An 18,508-nucleotide genomic window follows, 5' to 3' on the forward strand; every position below is an offset into this window, starting at 1 on the left:
GATTGCAGCAAAGATAAGTCTGTGGAAAGAACCGTAGCCTAAACCCATAAATGAGGCTCTTAGCATAATTCTCATCCTGTTCTCCTCTACAGGGCCCCACTGGTTTCAAATGTGGGAGGTTGGACATTTTCCAAGCCTATTGGGTCCAAAGTAATAGTGAGACAAGCATGCATTATGGGAAGGAGCTCAAAGACAAGGCCCTTTAGTAATGTCCCAGGGGAACAACATTCTGTTTGAATTCCCCAAAAAGTGAAGAGAAACACAAGCAAATCATACAGAGGGAAGTCAAGCAAGTGGGAAAGAAAGTGAAACAGTCAGACACTTCTCAGTAATGTGTAAAAGACATCAGTTGTCAGTAAAAGGGAAATTCATTCATTCATTGAAACCAAACCATGTTATATTGTGTACATTTTTAATTGTCATGTTGAACAAACTGTCATGTCCTCCATTCAAGGCAGTACCCTATCCCATCAGCATCCATAAAATGAACAATTGGACATTTCATATAATAACATTGTTTTTTAATATTCTTTTATATAACTCTTAGGAACATACAGCTCACTCACAATGGCCCATAACACTACAGACAAACTGACAGGCAGCAAACATCTCCGTGATGTGCATACATACACACAGAACATTCCTCTGTGATTGGCGTTCATACATTATCGGTGGAAAGAAACAACAAACATAAATAGGTTGTAAATATTTCATCTTTGGGGGTTAAGCGAGTGATTAGACCGTGGATTATATGATAGAAATTTCACCTGAGTCGAATAAAGCCGGCAAACAAAAAGGCTGACCTGATTAATGTTAGTTGATCTAATAAATGGTTTCTGGGGGGAAAGAGCGAGTCAATAACAAGACAAAGATATTAACATATTTCTAGTGAATGACTTTGTTGGTAAACAATGCACATTGATTGAGTGTGAACAACTATACAGTATTTGCAAATAGGATGCATTCTGCCCTGGCATGACGGTCACAATCTAGTCAGGTGTGATTGTACGAGGTGGGAGAGTCTATAGGACATGTTAACGCAAGCAACACATACAAGGAGAAGACAACAGTACATTTCTAGACAATTCTATACAATTATTTTCTCCCTCCAGAGACAGAAAATGACACTTTCAAGAAACACTTGGCAGAAACTGAACTTTTCCTTGAGGCAGTGGGTGAACTTTAAAAAGGGATTGTCATCTGTACTATAGGTGGTCCAAACTGAAGACTTCTCATGTGGAGATTTACTTTGAACAGTAATAAGCTCAGCAAAAACATTTCCCATTCATACACTGTAACATGCACTGATAACATAACCATTTCAGAGGCTGGGCAATGGCAAGTGATCCATTATATTGACCGAACAATCCAAAACATTCACTGTTCAACACTTACAGCTGACCCTGACAGAAAGCAGCACCCACATGAGCTCCTTTTAACCACAGGTTTAAGGACACTGCTGGCCAATCCATTTCCAATTCAAATCTAACACTGTGTATTTCCATCTACATATATTTAGAGAAAAATAATGTTAGGTTTAGCCTAATCTCAGTATGCCCAGAACTAAAATCTTGCGTAATTTGGTCAAATGCTCAACCATTAATGTTTATGTAGTCAATCTCTCAAAGACAATGTTTAGCCTTGTATTCTTTTTAACTATGCGCTAAATCATACAAGACATTGGGGAAAGGAATGTTGTTCCCAAAAAATGTCAGAGGCTGTACCTTAAAGAGGAACAATGCTCTTCCTTAGGAAATATATCCTAATATTGTTCTGTAATGAGTAATACTCAACATAAACCAAGCTAATAAAGCATGCCAGCATATTGTTCGAGAATACCACAGTGTTCAGACTGTGCAAAATATTCATGCTTTTACTGTAGATAAAACATCTCTTCTCCAACCAGCCACACAGTCCTTTAAACATTGCTCATAATCCTCCACATATATTTCATGAATGATTTAAGTTGGCATTGGAATTTAAAGAGTACCCACACGAGTTGATACAGTGTCTGCATCAGTAACCTTTGGTATATTAAAGTAAGGAGCCTTACAGGCTTCAGAACTAAAGCAGACAGTCAGTCATGCAAGGGTATCCATGTAAACAGAATGAAACGAAAGGCACGATAACTGGACACATGCTGATTACTGCATATTCTACAATACCCATTGAGAAAAGAGGGGAGGTCTGTTATTGTTCAAAGATCGGTCAAAAAGACCCATAATGATTTCAGATCCTTCAAATCATTCTAACTACAGGAACTTCATTTTGTGGCAACGTTTCTGATGGATCAAGTCCTATTAATGTTGCCACAATAAAGCTCCTCACAATAAGACATTTTGGTTTTCAAATACATGGCCCCATTTACATTTGCAGAAAGAATAGTCTAGCTCTCAATCAAAACCCAAAAGATAAGAAATAAGAATCCATTCCGGAAGCCGGTCCTCTCCCTCAATGGCTTGGTGATTCTGTATGGTGCCAGGTGGGAGTGTGTGTAAGATTGTGGGTGCGTGCATGTGTGTACTGCATACCGTTGGAATCATTTGTTGTTACACATTGCCTTTGGCAGTCCAGCTCTTTGACAGCTGGGAGCCTGATTCTGTCTGAAGAGGTGTAAGTGGTCTGGGAGTCACCAGTAGAAAGAGCGGGACAGAAAGTTAGCAGCAGTGCCTAGCCAGCCTGCTCCGTCCTGCCCTGTGCCCACGCGGGTCACAGCCTTGTCTGGCTCCTGGGATGGGCTCTCCTCCTCTGGAAGATAGTCTGGAAGATCCACATTCTGCTCCACTGCTACAGAACCATCCTCTGGGAATGGGATGATTACCTATACAGCAAAAGGAAGAGCTCAATTCAATGTGCACTACAAGATAGATGATATTCCTGGCATAAAAGGTCAAGGACCATGGTATTTGAATTTAGATTCTGATTAGATACCAAACTTCTTTTTGTAAGCTTTGTCCTTGAGAAAAGATCATTCCTTAATATTTGTAAAGACCTTCTCTGGGAATCAAATTGACAGACTAGAAAATAACAGATTCAACCAAGGCTCTGTTAAGACAACAGAAACATAAAACTGGAAATTAATTCAGAAAGACAAACCTCATTTCCATCCTCTCCCCTGACCACCTGTTGAGCTTTCATTACTTCAGTTGATGCGATGGCAGAACCCAGAGCCTACAGAGGAACCAGATATTTGATTTAACAACGACACACATCAGCCATGATTCCCTCCTCAGCGTGTGTTACAGGGCCGCAGGTGGTTTAACTCACCTTAAATCTCTTGTGGACATACGTTTAACATTTGTCCAAGGACTCTGGGATTTGATGAATAATGAGGAACAATTCTTCCAGTGTGCAGATTTTTCAAGGCTGGTTATTTGGATAAATCAAGATTTCTCAGGGTGTGCACCTACACCTGGCATCTTTCAACTTTGGGAAGGAGAGGGGACTTTTGCCCCATACACTTGCCCGAGACTTGCAGAGAGAGTTGGGTTGAGCTACCAAAGAGGATCCATCCAGGTTCTGACACTCAGTGTTATATCTCATATCTCCCCCTACCTAATCAAGCAGCTGCAAGATATTGGTTCTGGGTTGCCGAGATTAGACTCACCTCTGCCCTCCTCCATCTCCTCCCCAGAATATAATGTAATAGGACAGACAGAATGTGACTAACCTCTGCCTTCAAGTCTGAGCGGATTCTGATGATGCATCTCTTAACGGCCATCTGGAATGTGAAGCTGATGACACCTCGAATCTTCAACAGGGCCTCTTCACAAAGGCTCCTCCGGCTCTGGAGGAGATGAATGGGAATAACTGTATAAACTCAGCTTACATCAGGTAGTGGACTACCAGAACTGTCACCTTATCTAATAACTATAGCATAATGTATTACAGAACCCATCATTCTTTGTGTAACATATCAGGTTTATCTTAGTAAAGAAGTTACTGGAGCTAGCATGGTGTGCCGTTGATAATGGGATATATTTTAATAAATGATTAGAATATTACACTCTGAAACCATAACTCTGAAACCATATGATTGTATGAAATTGATTAGAATCATTAGATTATTTTAATGCTGTGTGTGGTTTTAGTCAGTAGAATAATACACTGCTCAAAAAAATAAAGGGAACACTTAAACAACACAATGTAACTCCAAGTCAATCACACTTCTGTGAAATCAAACTGTCCACTTAGGAAGCAACACTGATTGACAATAAATTTCACATGCTGTTGTGCAAATGGAATAGACAAAGGGTGGAAATTATAGGCAATTAGCAAGACACCCCCAAAAAAGGAGTGATTCTGCAGGTGGTGATCACAGACCACTTCTCAGTTCCTATGCTTCCTGGCTGATGTTTTGGTCACTTTTGAATGCTGGCGGTGCTTTCACTCTAGTGGTAGCATGAGACGGAGTCTACAACCCACACAAGTGGCTCAGGTAGTGCAGTTCATCCAGGATGGCACATCAATGCGAGCTGTGGCAAAAAGGTTTGCTGTGTCTGTCAGCGTAGTGTCCAGAGCATGGAGGCGCTACCAGGAGACAGGCCAGTACATCAGGAGACGTGGAGGAGGCCGTAGGAGGGCAACAACCCAGCAGCAGGACCGCTACCTCCGCCTTTGTGCAAGGAGGTGCACTGCCAGAGCCCTGCAAAATGACCTCCAGCAGGCCACAAATGTGCATGTGTCAGCATATGGTCTCACAAGCGGTCTGAGGATCTCATCTCGGTACCTATTGGCAGTCAGGCTACCTCTGGCGAGCACATGGAGGGCTGTGCGGCCCCACAAAGAAATGCCACCCCACACCATGACTGACCCATCGCCAAACCGGTCATGCTGGAGGATGTTGCAGGCAGCAGAACGTTCTCCACGGCGTCTCCAGACTCTGTCACGTCTGTCACATGTGCTCATGTGCTCAGTGTGAACCTGCTTTCATCTGTGAAGAGCACAGGGCGCCAGTGGCGAATTTGCCAATCTTGGTGTTCTCTGGCAAATGCCAAACGTCCTGCACGGTGTTGGGCTGTAAGCACAACCCCCACCTGTGGACGTCGGGCCCTCATACCACCCTCATGGAGTCTGTTTCTGACCGTTTGAGCAGACACATGCACATTTGTGGCCTGCTGGAGGTCATTTTGCAGGGCGCTGGCAGTGCACCTCCTTGCACAAAGGCGGAGGTAGCGGTCCTGCTGCTGGGTTGTTGCCCTCCTACGGCCTCCTCCACGTCTCCTGATGTACTGGCCTGTCTCCTGGTAGCACCTCCATGCTCTGGACACTACGCTGACAGACACAGCAAACCTTTTTGCCACAGCTCGCATTGATGTGCCATCCTGGATGAACTGCACTACCTGAGCCACTTGTGTGGGTTGTAGACTCCGTCTCATGCTACCACTAGAGTGAGAGCACCGCCAGCATTCAAAAGTGACCAAAACATCAGCCAGGAAGCATAGGAACTGAGAAGTGGTCTGTGATCACCACCTGCAGAATCACTCCTTTTTTGGGGGTGTCTTGCTAATTGCCTATAATTTCCACCTTTTGTCTATTCCATTTGCACAACAGCATGTGAAATTTATTGTCAATCAGTGTTGCTTCCTAAGTGGACAGTTTGATTTCACAGAAGTGTGATTGACTTGGAGTTACATTGTGTTGTTTAAGTGTTCCCTTTATTTTTTTGAGCAGTGTATATCCTGGAGTGTAGTTCTTAGTCAGAATTAATGTTTTGGTGACAATATGTCTAGTATCTTGATAACAGACTGTCTGAGCCAGATTCGGTGCCGACCTTGGCTGGGGCACTGAGAACTTCCCAGGTCTCTCCCTATCTTGGGGGAGGGCGGAAAGAAGCTATTCTCACGGGCTCCCCTAATCTCTGTCGGCTGGGTAGATACCTGATGTTGTGTGTGGAAGTATGTGTGTCACTATAAAATGAAGGTCTTTGTACTGTGCACGCCAGAACGTTCCCGTGAATAAACCTTTTTGACTATTTTAGCTGGGCCTCCGTCTGTTTCATTCGACCAGGATCTTACAAATTCTGGTTTGCAGACTGAGTAATATAATTAAATTGGGTTATGTACATTGAGAACATAATTCTCATAACAGCCGTCTCCTTATCAATATACTTATTGATCAGTATATGGGCACTCACAGAGTCATCCAGGCCATCTATGTGGAGGACCACTGTTTTGGCCTGCTTGTTGGTGGAGCCCAGGAAGAACTGGGACTTGCGTCTGCAGAAGGGCTCCTCTGGCTTGTCTGCATCCTCACTGTTAGAGGCCTGGAGGAGTTCATAGATTTCTGAGGCCAGCAGTTTGGTCTCTCCCGGGGTGGTTGTCCTAAGGGGGAAAGAGATGGAAGATTTTAGTCATCATCTCAAAATAGTGTTAACGTACTGGCTCTTAAAGGCCCAATGCAGCCGTTTTTATCTCAATATCAACTAATTTCTGGGTAACAATTAAGTACTTTACTGTGAATGTTTTTATAAAAAAATAAATAAAGACAAACATATTCAAAATAAATTGCTCTCTGCATAGAAGTGATTTAAGTAACACTTTTCCTAGGACTGTCTGGGAGTGGTCTGAGTGGGGAAAACTAAAAACATAGCTGTTATTGATATAAACATGTTATTCCTGTATTATACTTATGCTAAAATGTTTATTTTATTCTACTGAGCCATTTACTTTGTTGGTATTTTTATCTTTTTTTATTTCTTATTGTTTTTGCATTGTCAGAAGGAACCTGCAAGTTTTAAAATGTTTAAACCTTCAGACAATTGAGACATAGATTGTGCCTTTGAACACGGTATGGTAGTAGGTGCCAGGCGCACCAGTTTGAGTGTGTCAAGAATTGCAACGCTGCTGGGTTTTTCCATGCTCAACAGTTTCCTGTGTGTATCAAGAATGGTCCACCACCAAAAGGACATCCAGCCAACTTGACAACTGTGGGAAGCCTTGGAATCAACATGGGCCAGCATCCCTGTGGAACGATTTCGACACCTTGTAGAGTCCATGCTCTGACGAATTGAGGCTGTTCTGAGGGCAAAAGGTGGTGCCACTCAATATTAGGAAGGTGTTCCTAATGTTTTGTACACTGAGTGAACATTACAGCAAGTTATGATAGTCAATTGAAACAATTGCAAACTTCAGCGAACTCATTTAACTTCTCTAGGGTAGGGGGCAGCATTCAGAATTTTGGATGAAATGCATGCCCAAATTAAACTGCCTGCTTCTCGGGCCCAGAAGATATGATATGCATATAACTGGTAGATTTGGATAGAAAACACTCTAAAGTTTCCAAAACTGTTAAAATAGTGTCTGAGTGTAACAGAACTGATTTGGCAGGTGAAGACCTGAGAAAAATCCATTAGGGAAGTATTTTTTTTTGTTGGTTTTGTAGTTTTCTATTCAATGCCATTACAGTATCCATTGACTTAGGACTCAAATTGCAGTGTCTATGCCTTCCACTAGATGTCAACAGTCTTTAGAAATTGTTTCAGGCTTGTATTCTGAAAAATGAGGAAGTAAGAGCAGTCTGAATGAGTGGACCCTAAAGTGTCACCTTTTAAATTGACGACGTTATTGTCCGGTTGAAATATGATCGATTATTTAGGCTAAAAACAACCTGAGGATTGAATATAAACATCGCTTGACATGTTTCTATGAACTTTACGGATACAATGTTGATTTTTTTTGTCTTCCTGTTTTGACTGTTTGAGCCTGTGGATTACTGAAGAAAACGCGAACAAAACGGAGGTTTTTGGATATAAAGAGACTATCGAACAAAAGGAACATTTATTGAGTAAATGAATGTCTGCTGAGTGCAACCATATGAAGATCATCAAAGGTAAGGGATTAATTGTATCTCTATTTCTGACTTGTGTAACTGTTCTACTTGGCTGGTTACTGTTTGTAATGATTTGTCTAGTGGGCTATGTTCTCAAATAATCGTACGGTATGCTTTCGCCGTAAAGCATTTTTTAAATCTGACACCGTGGTTGGATTCACAAGAAGTTAATCTTTAAACCCATAAAGGCGGTTTATGGTCAAGAAATTAACATTCAATTCTCTGGCAACAGCTCTGTTGGACGTTTCTGCAATCAGCATGCCAATTGCACGCTCCCTCAACTTGAGACGGTTGTGTGACAAAACTGCACATTTTAGAGTGGCCTTTTATTATCCCCATCACAAGGTGCACCTGTGTAATGATCACGCTGTTTAATCAGCTTCTTGATATGCCACACCTCGCAGGTGGCTGGATTACCGGGCAGATGGCAGATGCCGTCGTGTAGGCGAGCGGTTTGCTGATGTTAACATTGTGAACAGAGTGCCCCATGGTGGCAGTGGGGTTATGGTATGGGCAGGCATAAGCTATGGATAACGAACACAATTGCATTTTATCGATGGCAATTTGATCTGTAAACAATTCCTGAAAGCTGAAAATGTCCCAGTTCTTCCATACTCACCAGACATGTCACCCATTGAGCATGTTTGGGATGCTCTGGATTGATGTGTACGACAGCGGGTTCCAGTTCCCGGCCAATATCCAGCAATTTCTCACAGCCATTGAAGATTGGGACAACATTCCACAATCAACGACCTGATCAACTCTATGTGAAGGAGATGTCTCACACTGCATGAGGCAAATGGTGGTCACACCAGATACGAACTGGTTTTCTGATACACTCCCTTACCTTTTTTTTAAGGCATCTGTGACCAACAGATGCATATCTGTATTCCCAGTCATGTGAAATCCATAGATTAGGGCCTAATTTATTTATTTCAATTGACTGAGTTCCTTAAATGATCTGTAACTGTGAAATTTTGCATGTTTCATTCATATTTTTGTTCAGCATATAAAACACAGACTGCACTGGGCCTTTAACTGTGAGACCCAAGCAAAATTGCAAATGCGTTTTTGCAACAAAAATACCTGTAGCTCTTACTCAGAATGTTTGTTTCTCTATTTATTTTATGCATACTCACTATGAGAAGACAGAACACACACAAAATGCTACTTAGAGAAACATCTGGGTCTAAGGAGATGAACTACGTAATGTTTGACATGAGTTTAGGACCTGTTGCATTTTGCAACTGTGCGTCTCACACGGAAAAAGAAGAGATGCAAAGAAACATTTGCAAATAATTAAACATATTTTCTATTTGATAATGATATCAACAGAGAAGATGAGTGAGACAAGACCATCATGATTTGGGCTTCCACAAGGGCCATATACTCACTTTTGCATGACATTCTGAAGACTTAATATCATCCCAAGCTCTCCTCTCATTTTCTCCTTGTTTTGATGGCATTCTGCGAGGTAGCGCACAGCCTGAAGGAGACACAATCACAATTTAGGAACATAAGAAATGCATTCATCCCACAGCAAAATTACATTTCCACATCCAAGGTTAAGGAGCATGGTATTTGAATTAAGATTAGAAACAGACAAGTCACTTCAGTAACCAGGTCATTGACCAGCTCGGCCCGACTGTCTGCAGTGCACTACTACTTTTTCAGGCACATTTTTTTCACGAGAAGTACTGCACCAAATAGTTTAGCTAGATGTAAAATTGCACGACTAAGACCTACCTGGCAAAAATGTCAAAGTTAATGATAGATTTCTTGATCTCATATTACTTCAGACTATTTTGAGGAAGTGTTACTGTGTTGCTGCAACGGTGGCTCAAGAGGGACAGTAATATTGCAGCTTTTCTCTTGTTATTCAAGCGAAAGTCTTTAGGGAGTATGCCTAGCCGAGATCTGCTAGTAGCAAACCAAACGTATGTATGCAGACACTTTTAGAACGCAATGCATCCGCTACTTGGGGCCTTACCAGGAGTGCTGAGTAGACAACCTGGGGGTTGGGGTGGTCCAGAAAAAGGATGAGTCCCGGTAAGCAACCTTGGTCCTGAACGATGGCTCTTCTGTTCATGGGATCTGCAGCAAGATCCCTCAGCTGGTTCACCACAGCCAAAGCGTCTGGCTCCCCACTCATGATGCTGCCTCTTACAGACCCATACAAGACTGAATCGACTGAGGGAGAGGAGAAGAGATGGAGGGGCTGACATTAGGAAACATGTCATCTGCTGCTGTTAAATGTCTTAGCTAACGCAATACTCCAGCTACTGTAACCCTAGTATGGAGCTAGATAGCTACATTCCCCAGAACAACAGCGTATGACTTACTGCAATATAAATAATGTGTGTTTAGTAGACATACAGTGTCTTCAGAAAGTATTCTCACCCCTTGACTTTTTTCACATTTTGTTGTGTTACAGCCTGAATTTGTAATGGCTTAACTTGAGATTTAGTGTCACTGATCTACACACAATACCCCATAATGTCACAGTGGAATTATGTTTTTAGAAATGTTTACAAATTAAAAGCTGACATTTCTTGAGTCAATAAGTATTCAACCCTTCTGTTATGGCAAGCCTAAATAAATTCAGGAGAAAAAATGTGCTTCACAAGTTACATAATACGTTTCATGGACCGACTCTGTATGCAATAACAGTGTTTAACATTATTTAATTTTTTATGACTACCCCCATCTCTGTACCTAAGACATACAATTACCTGTAAGCCGAGAAGTGAATTTCAAGCACAGATTCAACCAAAGAACAGGGAGATTTTCCAATGATTTGCAAAGGGCACCTATTGGTAGATGGGGGGAAAAAAAGCAGACATTCCTTTGAGCATGGTGCAGTTATTAATTACACTTTGGATGGTGTATTAATACACCCAGTCACAAGAAACCAAAAAAATACTGCCGCCCTTCTTAACTCAGTTGATGGAGGAATGAAATCATTCAGGGATTTAAAACAGAGTTTAATGGATGTGATAGGAGATTACTGTGGATGGATCAACAACATTCCACAATACTAACATGAATGACAGAGTGAAAAGAATAAAGCCTGTACATAAAAAAATATTCCAAAACATGCATCCTGTTTGCAATAAGGCACTAAAATAAAACTGCTAATAATGTGGCAAAGAAATGTACTTTTTGTTTGGAATACAAAAGCGGGGCAAATCTAGCACAACATATCACTGATTGTATCACTAAAATATTTTCAAGCATGGTGGTGGCTGCATCATGTTGGGCATGCTTGTGTAACAGTATAACTTTAGACCGTCCCCTCGCCCCGACACGGGCGCGAACCAGGAACCCTCTGCACACAACAACAGTCACCCACGAAGCGTCGTTACCCATCGCTCCACAAAAGCCGCGGCTATTGCAGAGCAAGGGGAAACCCTACTTCAAGTCTCAGAGCAAGTGACGTAACCGATTGAAACGCTATTAGCGCGTACCCGCTAACTAGCTAGCCATTTCACATCAGTTACACTTGTCATCAGCAAGGACTAGGGAGTTTTTTAGGATAAAAAGTGACGAACTTGGTTAAGTCTGCTTTCCAACAGAAACTGGGAGACAAATTCACCTTTCAGCAGGACAATTACCTAAAACAATGCCAAATATACACTGGAGTTCCTTACCAAGATGACATTGAATGTTCCTAAGTGGCCTAGTTACAGTTTTGACTTAAATCAGCTTGAAAACCTATGTCAAGACTTAAACATGGGTGTCTATCAATGATGAACAACCAACTTAACAGAGCTTGAAGAATTAAAAAAAAAGAATAATGAGCAAATATTGTACAATCCAGGTCGTGGTCTTAAAGACTTAACGTTACCCAGAAAGACACAGTTGTAATCGCTGCCAAAGGTGATTCTAACTCAGGGGGTTGAATAAGATATATTAGTGTTTTATTTTCCATTAATAATAAAAATAAAAAAATCTGAATTTTTCTTCCACTTAGAGTATTTTGTGTAGATCATTGACAAAAAAAATGAAATCAAGTTTATTCCAAATTTGTAATAACAAAATCTGGAAAAAAATCAAGGGGTGTAAATAATTTCTGAAGGCACTATACCTATGTTAACTGTTACTGCCAGGATCAAAGTTAGACAAGAAGAGCTCTTGGTAGCTAGCTATCTACCTAGCCCTCGACAACTAGGTGGCATTCTACATTCTCCCTACAGCTTTCAGCCATTAGTTCTCCTTCTTCGATGAGGTTTAACGGCTTCCAATAAATGTTGCATTACTGCCACCTACTATATTTTCTTTGCTTAATTTTTTCTCTCAAAAGAAAAAAAAATACAACAAATACCCTACCATCTAACACTACACTCACAAAAAAAATGTATAAATACCATACTATGCTATTTAAATGTATTTAGTCCTACTTCAGGCCAACAGCCTGAAAGGATGGGACACCACCACTTAACACACCCTGTAACTCTTCTGATTTTAAGTCTCGCATACCCAAATACCTCTCTGCAGCTGCCACCACAACCTCTATTTTCTGCGACTTACGTTCCATCCCTGCTGTGCAGTTGATAACTATTACTATAAATGCCAAAATTCCAATCTTACTGAAATATATCACTTGTTGGTTTATCCCTCTGTACTAGTACAGATCTACTACTCACCACTCCTCTCAGGATCCCTCCACCTTGACCCATCGTCTACTTTCTCAGCATATGACAACTTCTGCACTACTCTAACCCTGGAAACCTCAACCTGCCTCTCGCACGGGTCTGCCATTAGTTTCGCCCCCGACTACCTTATGTGAATTACAATCCCGAAGTTATGTTTTAACGTTTAGAAAACGTCAATAATCATTGCTTGGGTACAACATTCTAAACATATGGCCCGTATTTAAAAACAAAAACACTTACGTAGCAGTTTTGCACAGATCCATACAACTAGATGCCTCCATCTGATTAAACTTCCCATCCGCTACACTTGACGAGTTCATTAACACCCTCTTATATAAACAAGCACTGTAACAGAGATATGGCCGTGTGTGAACACTAACCCATTTGAAAATAATTTCTCGCTGATATGAAAGATCGTTCCTAATAATAAATGTTAAGATTGAGCATCGGTGCTTCTAACAAAATTCCCCCCGCACAGAAGACGCCTTCGTCCAATGAGTCTTAGGGCTAGCTACGTGTTGAGGACAGGCGAGTGTATTTATAACATATTATTGTGGAAAATATATCTAGCTAACGTTAGTACATTTAGTTACCTAGATACTGTTAACTATTGGCTGAGTGTAACTTAATTGTTACCAAGCTTGCAAGATTATTCACCATTGTTCTGCATGCAATTCCAACAGTATTTAGCAAAACAAGGGCTCAAATCATTGAACACAGCGAACATCTCTAGTTAGCATTGCCAGCTAGCTAACATTTTCTAGCAAAACAGCCGCATACCTTCAAATAAATGGCTCTTCCGACCAGCACAATGTGCACACAGCGCCCGAGAAAGACAGCATGAAGCAAATCCGACGGGTGAAATAACACATGTAGCCAAAAGCTTATTTTTTTGTACATGTTATTCCATTACAAAAATCTGGTATTCGGCAAGCCACAAACAGGACCTTTTTTCCTTGGTGAGCAGGGTCGTCAGTAGTTAACGCAACCACACAGTCATAAACCGTGCCTATTTTTTTTAAATGTATCTTCTTAAAATCTGATTTTAGAGCTAACATTAACCACACTGTTAACTTTAAATGAAGACCAAAAAGTACATTTTTGTTTTCATATTTTGTTTAAAGATATATACATTTTTACGGTATTTTGCCTTTGTTGACGTGTTGTCGAAGCGGCCACTCTCCACTATAAACGTCTCTGATTGGCGGTTGGAGGCGACATGCCATTCAGCTGCATTGTTCTTGAAGTGAAAAAGCCGACGCCCTGTGCTTGACGTCAGATGTTGGGCTTGTTGGAAGCGGATAGTGCAGCCGACTTCCGATGGACTAATCTGCGAATCACCTTCCATTATAAATAGCTACTAATTTTTATTTGTAGATCAGTCAGTCACATGATACATCTATATGCTCTCATTCAGTACTGTATGGTGCTGCCTGACAAAAATGCATACAGTTACACGTTTTTTAATGTTGTGACTATTGTAATCGGCTCAAGGAAAACAAGTGGGCTCAGACAGCGATTTTTTTGGGGGGGGTCCAAGGTTCCTTAAAGGATGTTCAAATCAAAGTTTATTTGTCACGTGCGCCGAATACAACAGGTGTACTAGACCTTACAGTGAAACGCTTACTTACAGGCCCTAACCAACAGTGCAATTTTTAAGTAAAAAAATAGCTATTAGGTAAACAATAAATAAGTAAAGAAATAAAAAAAAAAACAGTGAAAAGACTGATAAATAACAGTAGTGAGGCTATATACAGGCACCGGTTAGTCGGGCTAATTGAGGTAGTATGTACATGTAGGTATGGTTAAAGTGACTATGCATATGTGATAAACAGAGAGTAGCAGTATCGTAAAAGAGGGGTTGGTGGGTGGCGGGACACAATGCAGATAGTCTGGGTAGCCAATGTGCGGGGGCACCGGGTAGTCGGGCTAATTAAGGTAGTATGTACATGAATGTATAGTTAAAGTGACTATGCAGATATGATCAAGAGAGAGTAGCAGCAGCGTAAAAGAGGGTTGGGGGGGACACACAATGCAAATAGTCCGGGTAGCCATTTGATTACCTGTTCAGGGGTCTTATGGCTTGGGGGTAAAAGCTGTTGTGAAGCCTTTTGGTCCTAGACTTGGCGCTCCGGTACCGCTTGCCATGCGGAAGTAGAGAGAACAGTCTATAACTGGGGTGGCTGTAGTCTTTGACACATTTTAGGGCCTTCCTCTGACACCGCCTGGTGTAGAGGTCCTGGATGGCAGGCAGCTTAGCCCCAGTGATGTACTGGGCCGTACTGACCCTCTGTAGTGCCTTGCGGTCGGAGGCCGAGCAGTTGCCGTACCAGGCAGTGATGCAACCAGTCAGGATGCTCTCTGTTGCAGCTGTAGAACCTTTAGAGGATCTGAGGACCCATGCCAAATCTTTTTAGTTTCCTGAGGGGGAATAGGCTTTGTCGTGCCCTCTTCACGACTGTCTTGGTGTGTTTGGACCATTCTAGTTTGTTGGTGATGTGGACACCAAGGTACTTGAAGCTCTCAACCTGCTCCACTACAGCCCTGTCGATGAGAATGGGGGGGGTGCTCGGTCCTCCTTTTCCTGTAGTCCACAATCATCTCCTTAGTCTTGGTTACGTTGTGGGATAGGTTGTTATTTTGGTACCACCCGACCTCCTCCCTATAGGCTGTCTTGTCGTTGTCGGTGATCAGCCCTACCACTGTTGTGTCGTCTACAAACTTGATGATGGTGTTGGAGTCGTGCCTGGCCACGAGGTTGTGAGTGAACAGGGAGTACAGGATGGGACTGAGCACGCACCCCTGAGGGGCTCCAATGTTGAGGATCAGTGTGGCAGATGTGTTGCTACCTACCCTCACCACCTGGGGCGGCCCGTCAGGAAGTCCAGAATCCAGTTGCAGAGGGAGGTATTTAGTCCCAGGATCCTTAGCTTAGTGATGTATGTTGTATCCTTAGCCCCTAGTCTTGAAATTAAATCAGGGGGGCATCACAGATTATCTTTATATTTTGCCTCAAACCGAATATGGCGTCAAAAGTCCTACATGGGTGCCATAACAACATTTGATGTCGGGTAAACGATCTGTAAGTAGGAATTGTGTACACAAGAGGCATTTTTACAGAATTGTGTACAAAACACTATACACTCTTGGTATATCTAGGACCAGGAATGGCACGGCCATGCCTCCCTTGTTTGAATAACCAAAGCCAACTGGTTTTTCAATGCGTGTTCATATTTTAATCTCATTCACACACTTACAGCATATCAACAATGGGCAATTGCACAAAATATAATAAGCCTGTCATGACACAAGTATCAATCAATCAATCAAATGTAATTTATAAAGCCCTTTTTACATCAGCCTATGTCACAAGTGCTGTACAGAAACCCAGCCTAAAACCCCAAACAGCAAGCAATGCAGATGTAGAAGTACGGTGGCTAGGAAAAACTCCCTAGAAATACAGGAACCTAGGAAGAAACCTAGAGAGGAACCAGGCTCTGAGGGGTGGCCAGTCGTCTTCTGGCTGTGCCGGGTGGAGATTATAACAGAACATGGCCAAGATGTTCAAACGTTCATAGATGACCAGCAGGGTCATATAATAATAATCACAGTGGTTGTAGAGGGTGCAACAGGTCAGCACCTCAGGAGTAAATGTCAGTTGGCTTTTCAAAGCTGATCATTCAGAGTTAGAGACAGCAGGTGCGGTAGAGAGAGATTCCAAAACAGCAGGTCCGGGACAAGGTAGCACGTCCAGTGAACAGGTCAGGGTTCCATAGCCACAGGCAGAACAGTTGTAGCTGGAGCAGCAGCATGACCAGGTGGACTGGGGGCAGAAAGGAGTCATCAGTACACAGTAGTGTAACCAAGTTACAGGAAAGCAACCGTAATACAACAGTCAGCTACTCTAGTAGTGTATATGTACAGCCCTCTTTTAATCCACTAAAACTAAGTGTGAAAGGCTGATTTAACGTCTTTGAGGTGACCAGGACATGACCCACTGGGAAAAAACGGATAAAATCAATGTTGTTTCCAAAGAATTTCATCCCCCAATATTAAATGTGATGACGTTGAATCAACGTGGAAAACTGATTCGATTTTTTTTAAAGTAATCAATGTATGGGAATTCCGTCTTTTTTTAACCTACATCCAATGACATGGTGACATATTTTGTTGATTTCACATTGAATTCACGTTAGTTGACAACTTAACCAAATATAATCAAAACTAGATGTTGAACTGACATCTGTGCCAAGTGGGGAGTGTGTCCTATCAGGGTAGCCAGGGGTGGTTGTAGTTCTGGGGTTTGACCAGCTTGCACAGCTAACTGGTCATTCTGGGCAAGCTGCAGAAACAAGGGCAGTATCCTTCATGTATGACTGGATGGGTATTGGGGCTGTGGGGTGATCAGTTTCCATTTCTATAGTTCGGTATAGGCAGTTAGTAGATGCAGCTTGCATGCCAATGAGACCCATTGACCAACTGGAATGTTATCACAGCCTTAATTATGCTGGGGATACTCCAGTTGTGGAATGGTTGGTTGTCTGTTTGTGAAGGAAATTCTATGAAATGGCTGTCACAAACATACTTGCTTTTAGATCTTTCCAATGCCTAATGTGTAGTAACCTTTATTTAACTAGGCAAGTCGGTTAAGAACAAATTCTTATTTATGATGACGGCCAAACCCGGCCAAACACAGACGGCGCTGGGCCAATTGTGCGCCGCCCTATGGGACACGCAATCAAAACCGGATGTGATACAGCCTGGATTCAAATCAGGGACTGTAGTGATGCCTCTTGCACTGAGATGCAGTGCCTCAGACCACTGCGCCACTCGGGAGCCCTTATTGGCCTGTGAGTGGAGTTTTTTATGTTGAATGTGGCAAAAAGTCCTGCAGGTCACGTCCTACGTATTTCTTTATATTCCTTTGGAAGTCGGGTAGGATTATAATTTGGCCAATATTAATTGTGGGTGGTTGGCATTGATTACAGACTGGAGCACACCCAGCAGGAGATGTGGAGAGTGACAGAACCTGTGAGGGTGACAACAGGTTACTTAGAGGTTAGTTAGTGTAGCGAGGTCATATACTATGACTAAGAAGTGTTGGTTGTGAGGGAAATAGCACAGCCCCACACACATATACACTACCGTTCAAAAGTTTGGGGTCACTTAGAAATGTCCTTGTTTTTGAAAGAAAAGCAAATTTTTCGTCCATTAAAATAACATCAAATTGATCAGAAATACAGTGTAGACATTGTTAATGTTGTAAATGACTATTGAAGCTGGAAACGGCAGATTTTTTATGGAATATCTACATAGGCCCGTTATCAGCAACTATCACTGCTGTGTTCCAATGACACGTTGTGTTAGCTAATCCAAGTTTATCATTTTAAAAGGCTAATTGATCATTAGAAAACCCTTTTGCAATTATGTTAGCACAGATGAAAACTGTTGTTCTGATTAAAGAAGCAATAAAACTAGTGTTCTTTAGACTAGTTGACTATCTGGAGCATCAGCATTTGTGGGTTCGATTACAGGCTCAAAAAGGCCAGAAACAAATCATTTAGCAAACTATTTTTTGAGGACTTGTGAGTTGAGGACTTGTGAGGCGTCTGTTTCTCAAACTAGACACTCTAATGTACTTGTTCTCTTGCTCAGTTGTGCACCGGGGCCTCCCACTCTTCTTTCTATTCTGGTTAGAGCCAGTTTGAACTGTTCTGTGAATGGAGTAGTACACAGCGTTGTACGAGATCTTCAGTTTCTTGGCAATTTCTCGCATGGAATAGTCTTCATTTCTCAGAACAAGAATAGACTGACGAGTTTCAGAAGAAAGCTTTTGTTTCTGGCCATTGTAGAGCTAGGGAGAGTGTCACGAGTCCAGGGTTGGATTATTTTTCCTTTCATTGGAGCCTCCCAGTTGCCTCATTGATCCTCAAAGAAGCTTGTGACATGAAATGCTTGGACTTTCCATGCCAAGCAGTCTGTTGCCTTTTTATATATCTAGACAAAGATGTTTTGAGTGTATA

General features: G+C 41.9%; 1 protein-coding gene across 2 annotated transcripts; it reads right to left on the minus strand.

The window, feature by feature from the left end:
- Window positions 1-395: 395 nt before the first annotated feature.
- On the minus strand, window positions 396-13,586 carry LOC120020378 (armadillo repeat-containing protein 1-like). 2 transcript variants are annotated; one of them, XM_038963980.1, is made up of 8 exons: window positions 13,266-13,586; window positions 10,563-10,640; window positions 9,821-10,020; window positions 9,225-9,316; window positions 6,137-6,323; window positions 3,671-3,787; window positions 3,097-3,171; window positions 396-2,821 (listed from the first exon to the last, which is right to left on the minus strand). In XM_038963980.1, the coding sequence occupies exons 3-8, from the start codon at window positions 9,980-9,982 to the stop codon at window positions 2,630-2,632; spliced, it is 825 nt and encodes a 274-aa protein (XP_038819908.1). In that variant the 5' UTR covers window positions 9,983-10,020; window positions 10,563-10,640; window positions 13,266-13,586; the 3' UTR covers window positions 396-2,629. The 2 variants fall into 2 exon arrangements, with proteins under 2 accessions (XP_038819908.1, XP_038819909.1); XM_038963981.1 differs by lacking the exon at window positions 10,563-10,640.
- Between the last annotated feature and the right edge of the window lie 4,922 nt (window positions 13,587-18,508).

This window comes from Salvelinus namaycush, chromosome 25, assembly GCF_016432855.1.
Source record: "Salvelinus namaycush isolate Seneca chromosome 25, SaNama_1.0, whole genome shotgun sequence".
NCBI classification, from domain to species: Eukaryota; Metazoa; Chordata; class Actinopteri; order Salmoniformes; family Salmonidae; genus Salvelinus; species Salvelinus namaycush.

Excerpts from the sequence above, each read along its gene's own strand:
- LOC120020378 (XM_038963981.1), bottom strand. The coding sequence starts at position 9,982 with ATGAGTGGGGAGCCAGACGCTTTGGCTGTGGTGAACCAGCTGAGGGAT. Across the intron at positions 6,324-9,224 it reads CTTCAGAATGTCATGCAAAA|GACAACCACCCCGGGAGAGA; the intron begins GTGAGTATATGG and ends TTTCCCCCTTAG. Across the intron at positions 2,822-3,096 it reads GGGGAGAGGATGGAAATGAG|GTAATCATCCCATTCCCAGA; the intron begins GTTTGTCTTTCT and ends TTTGCTGTATAG.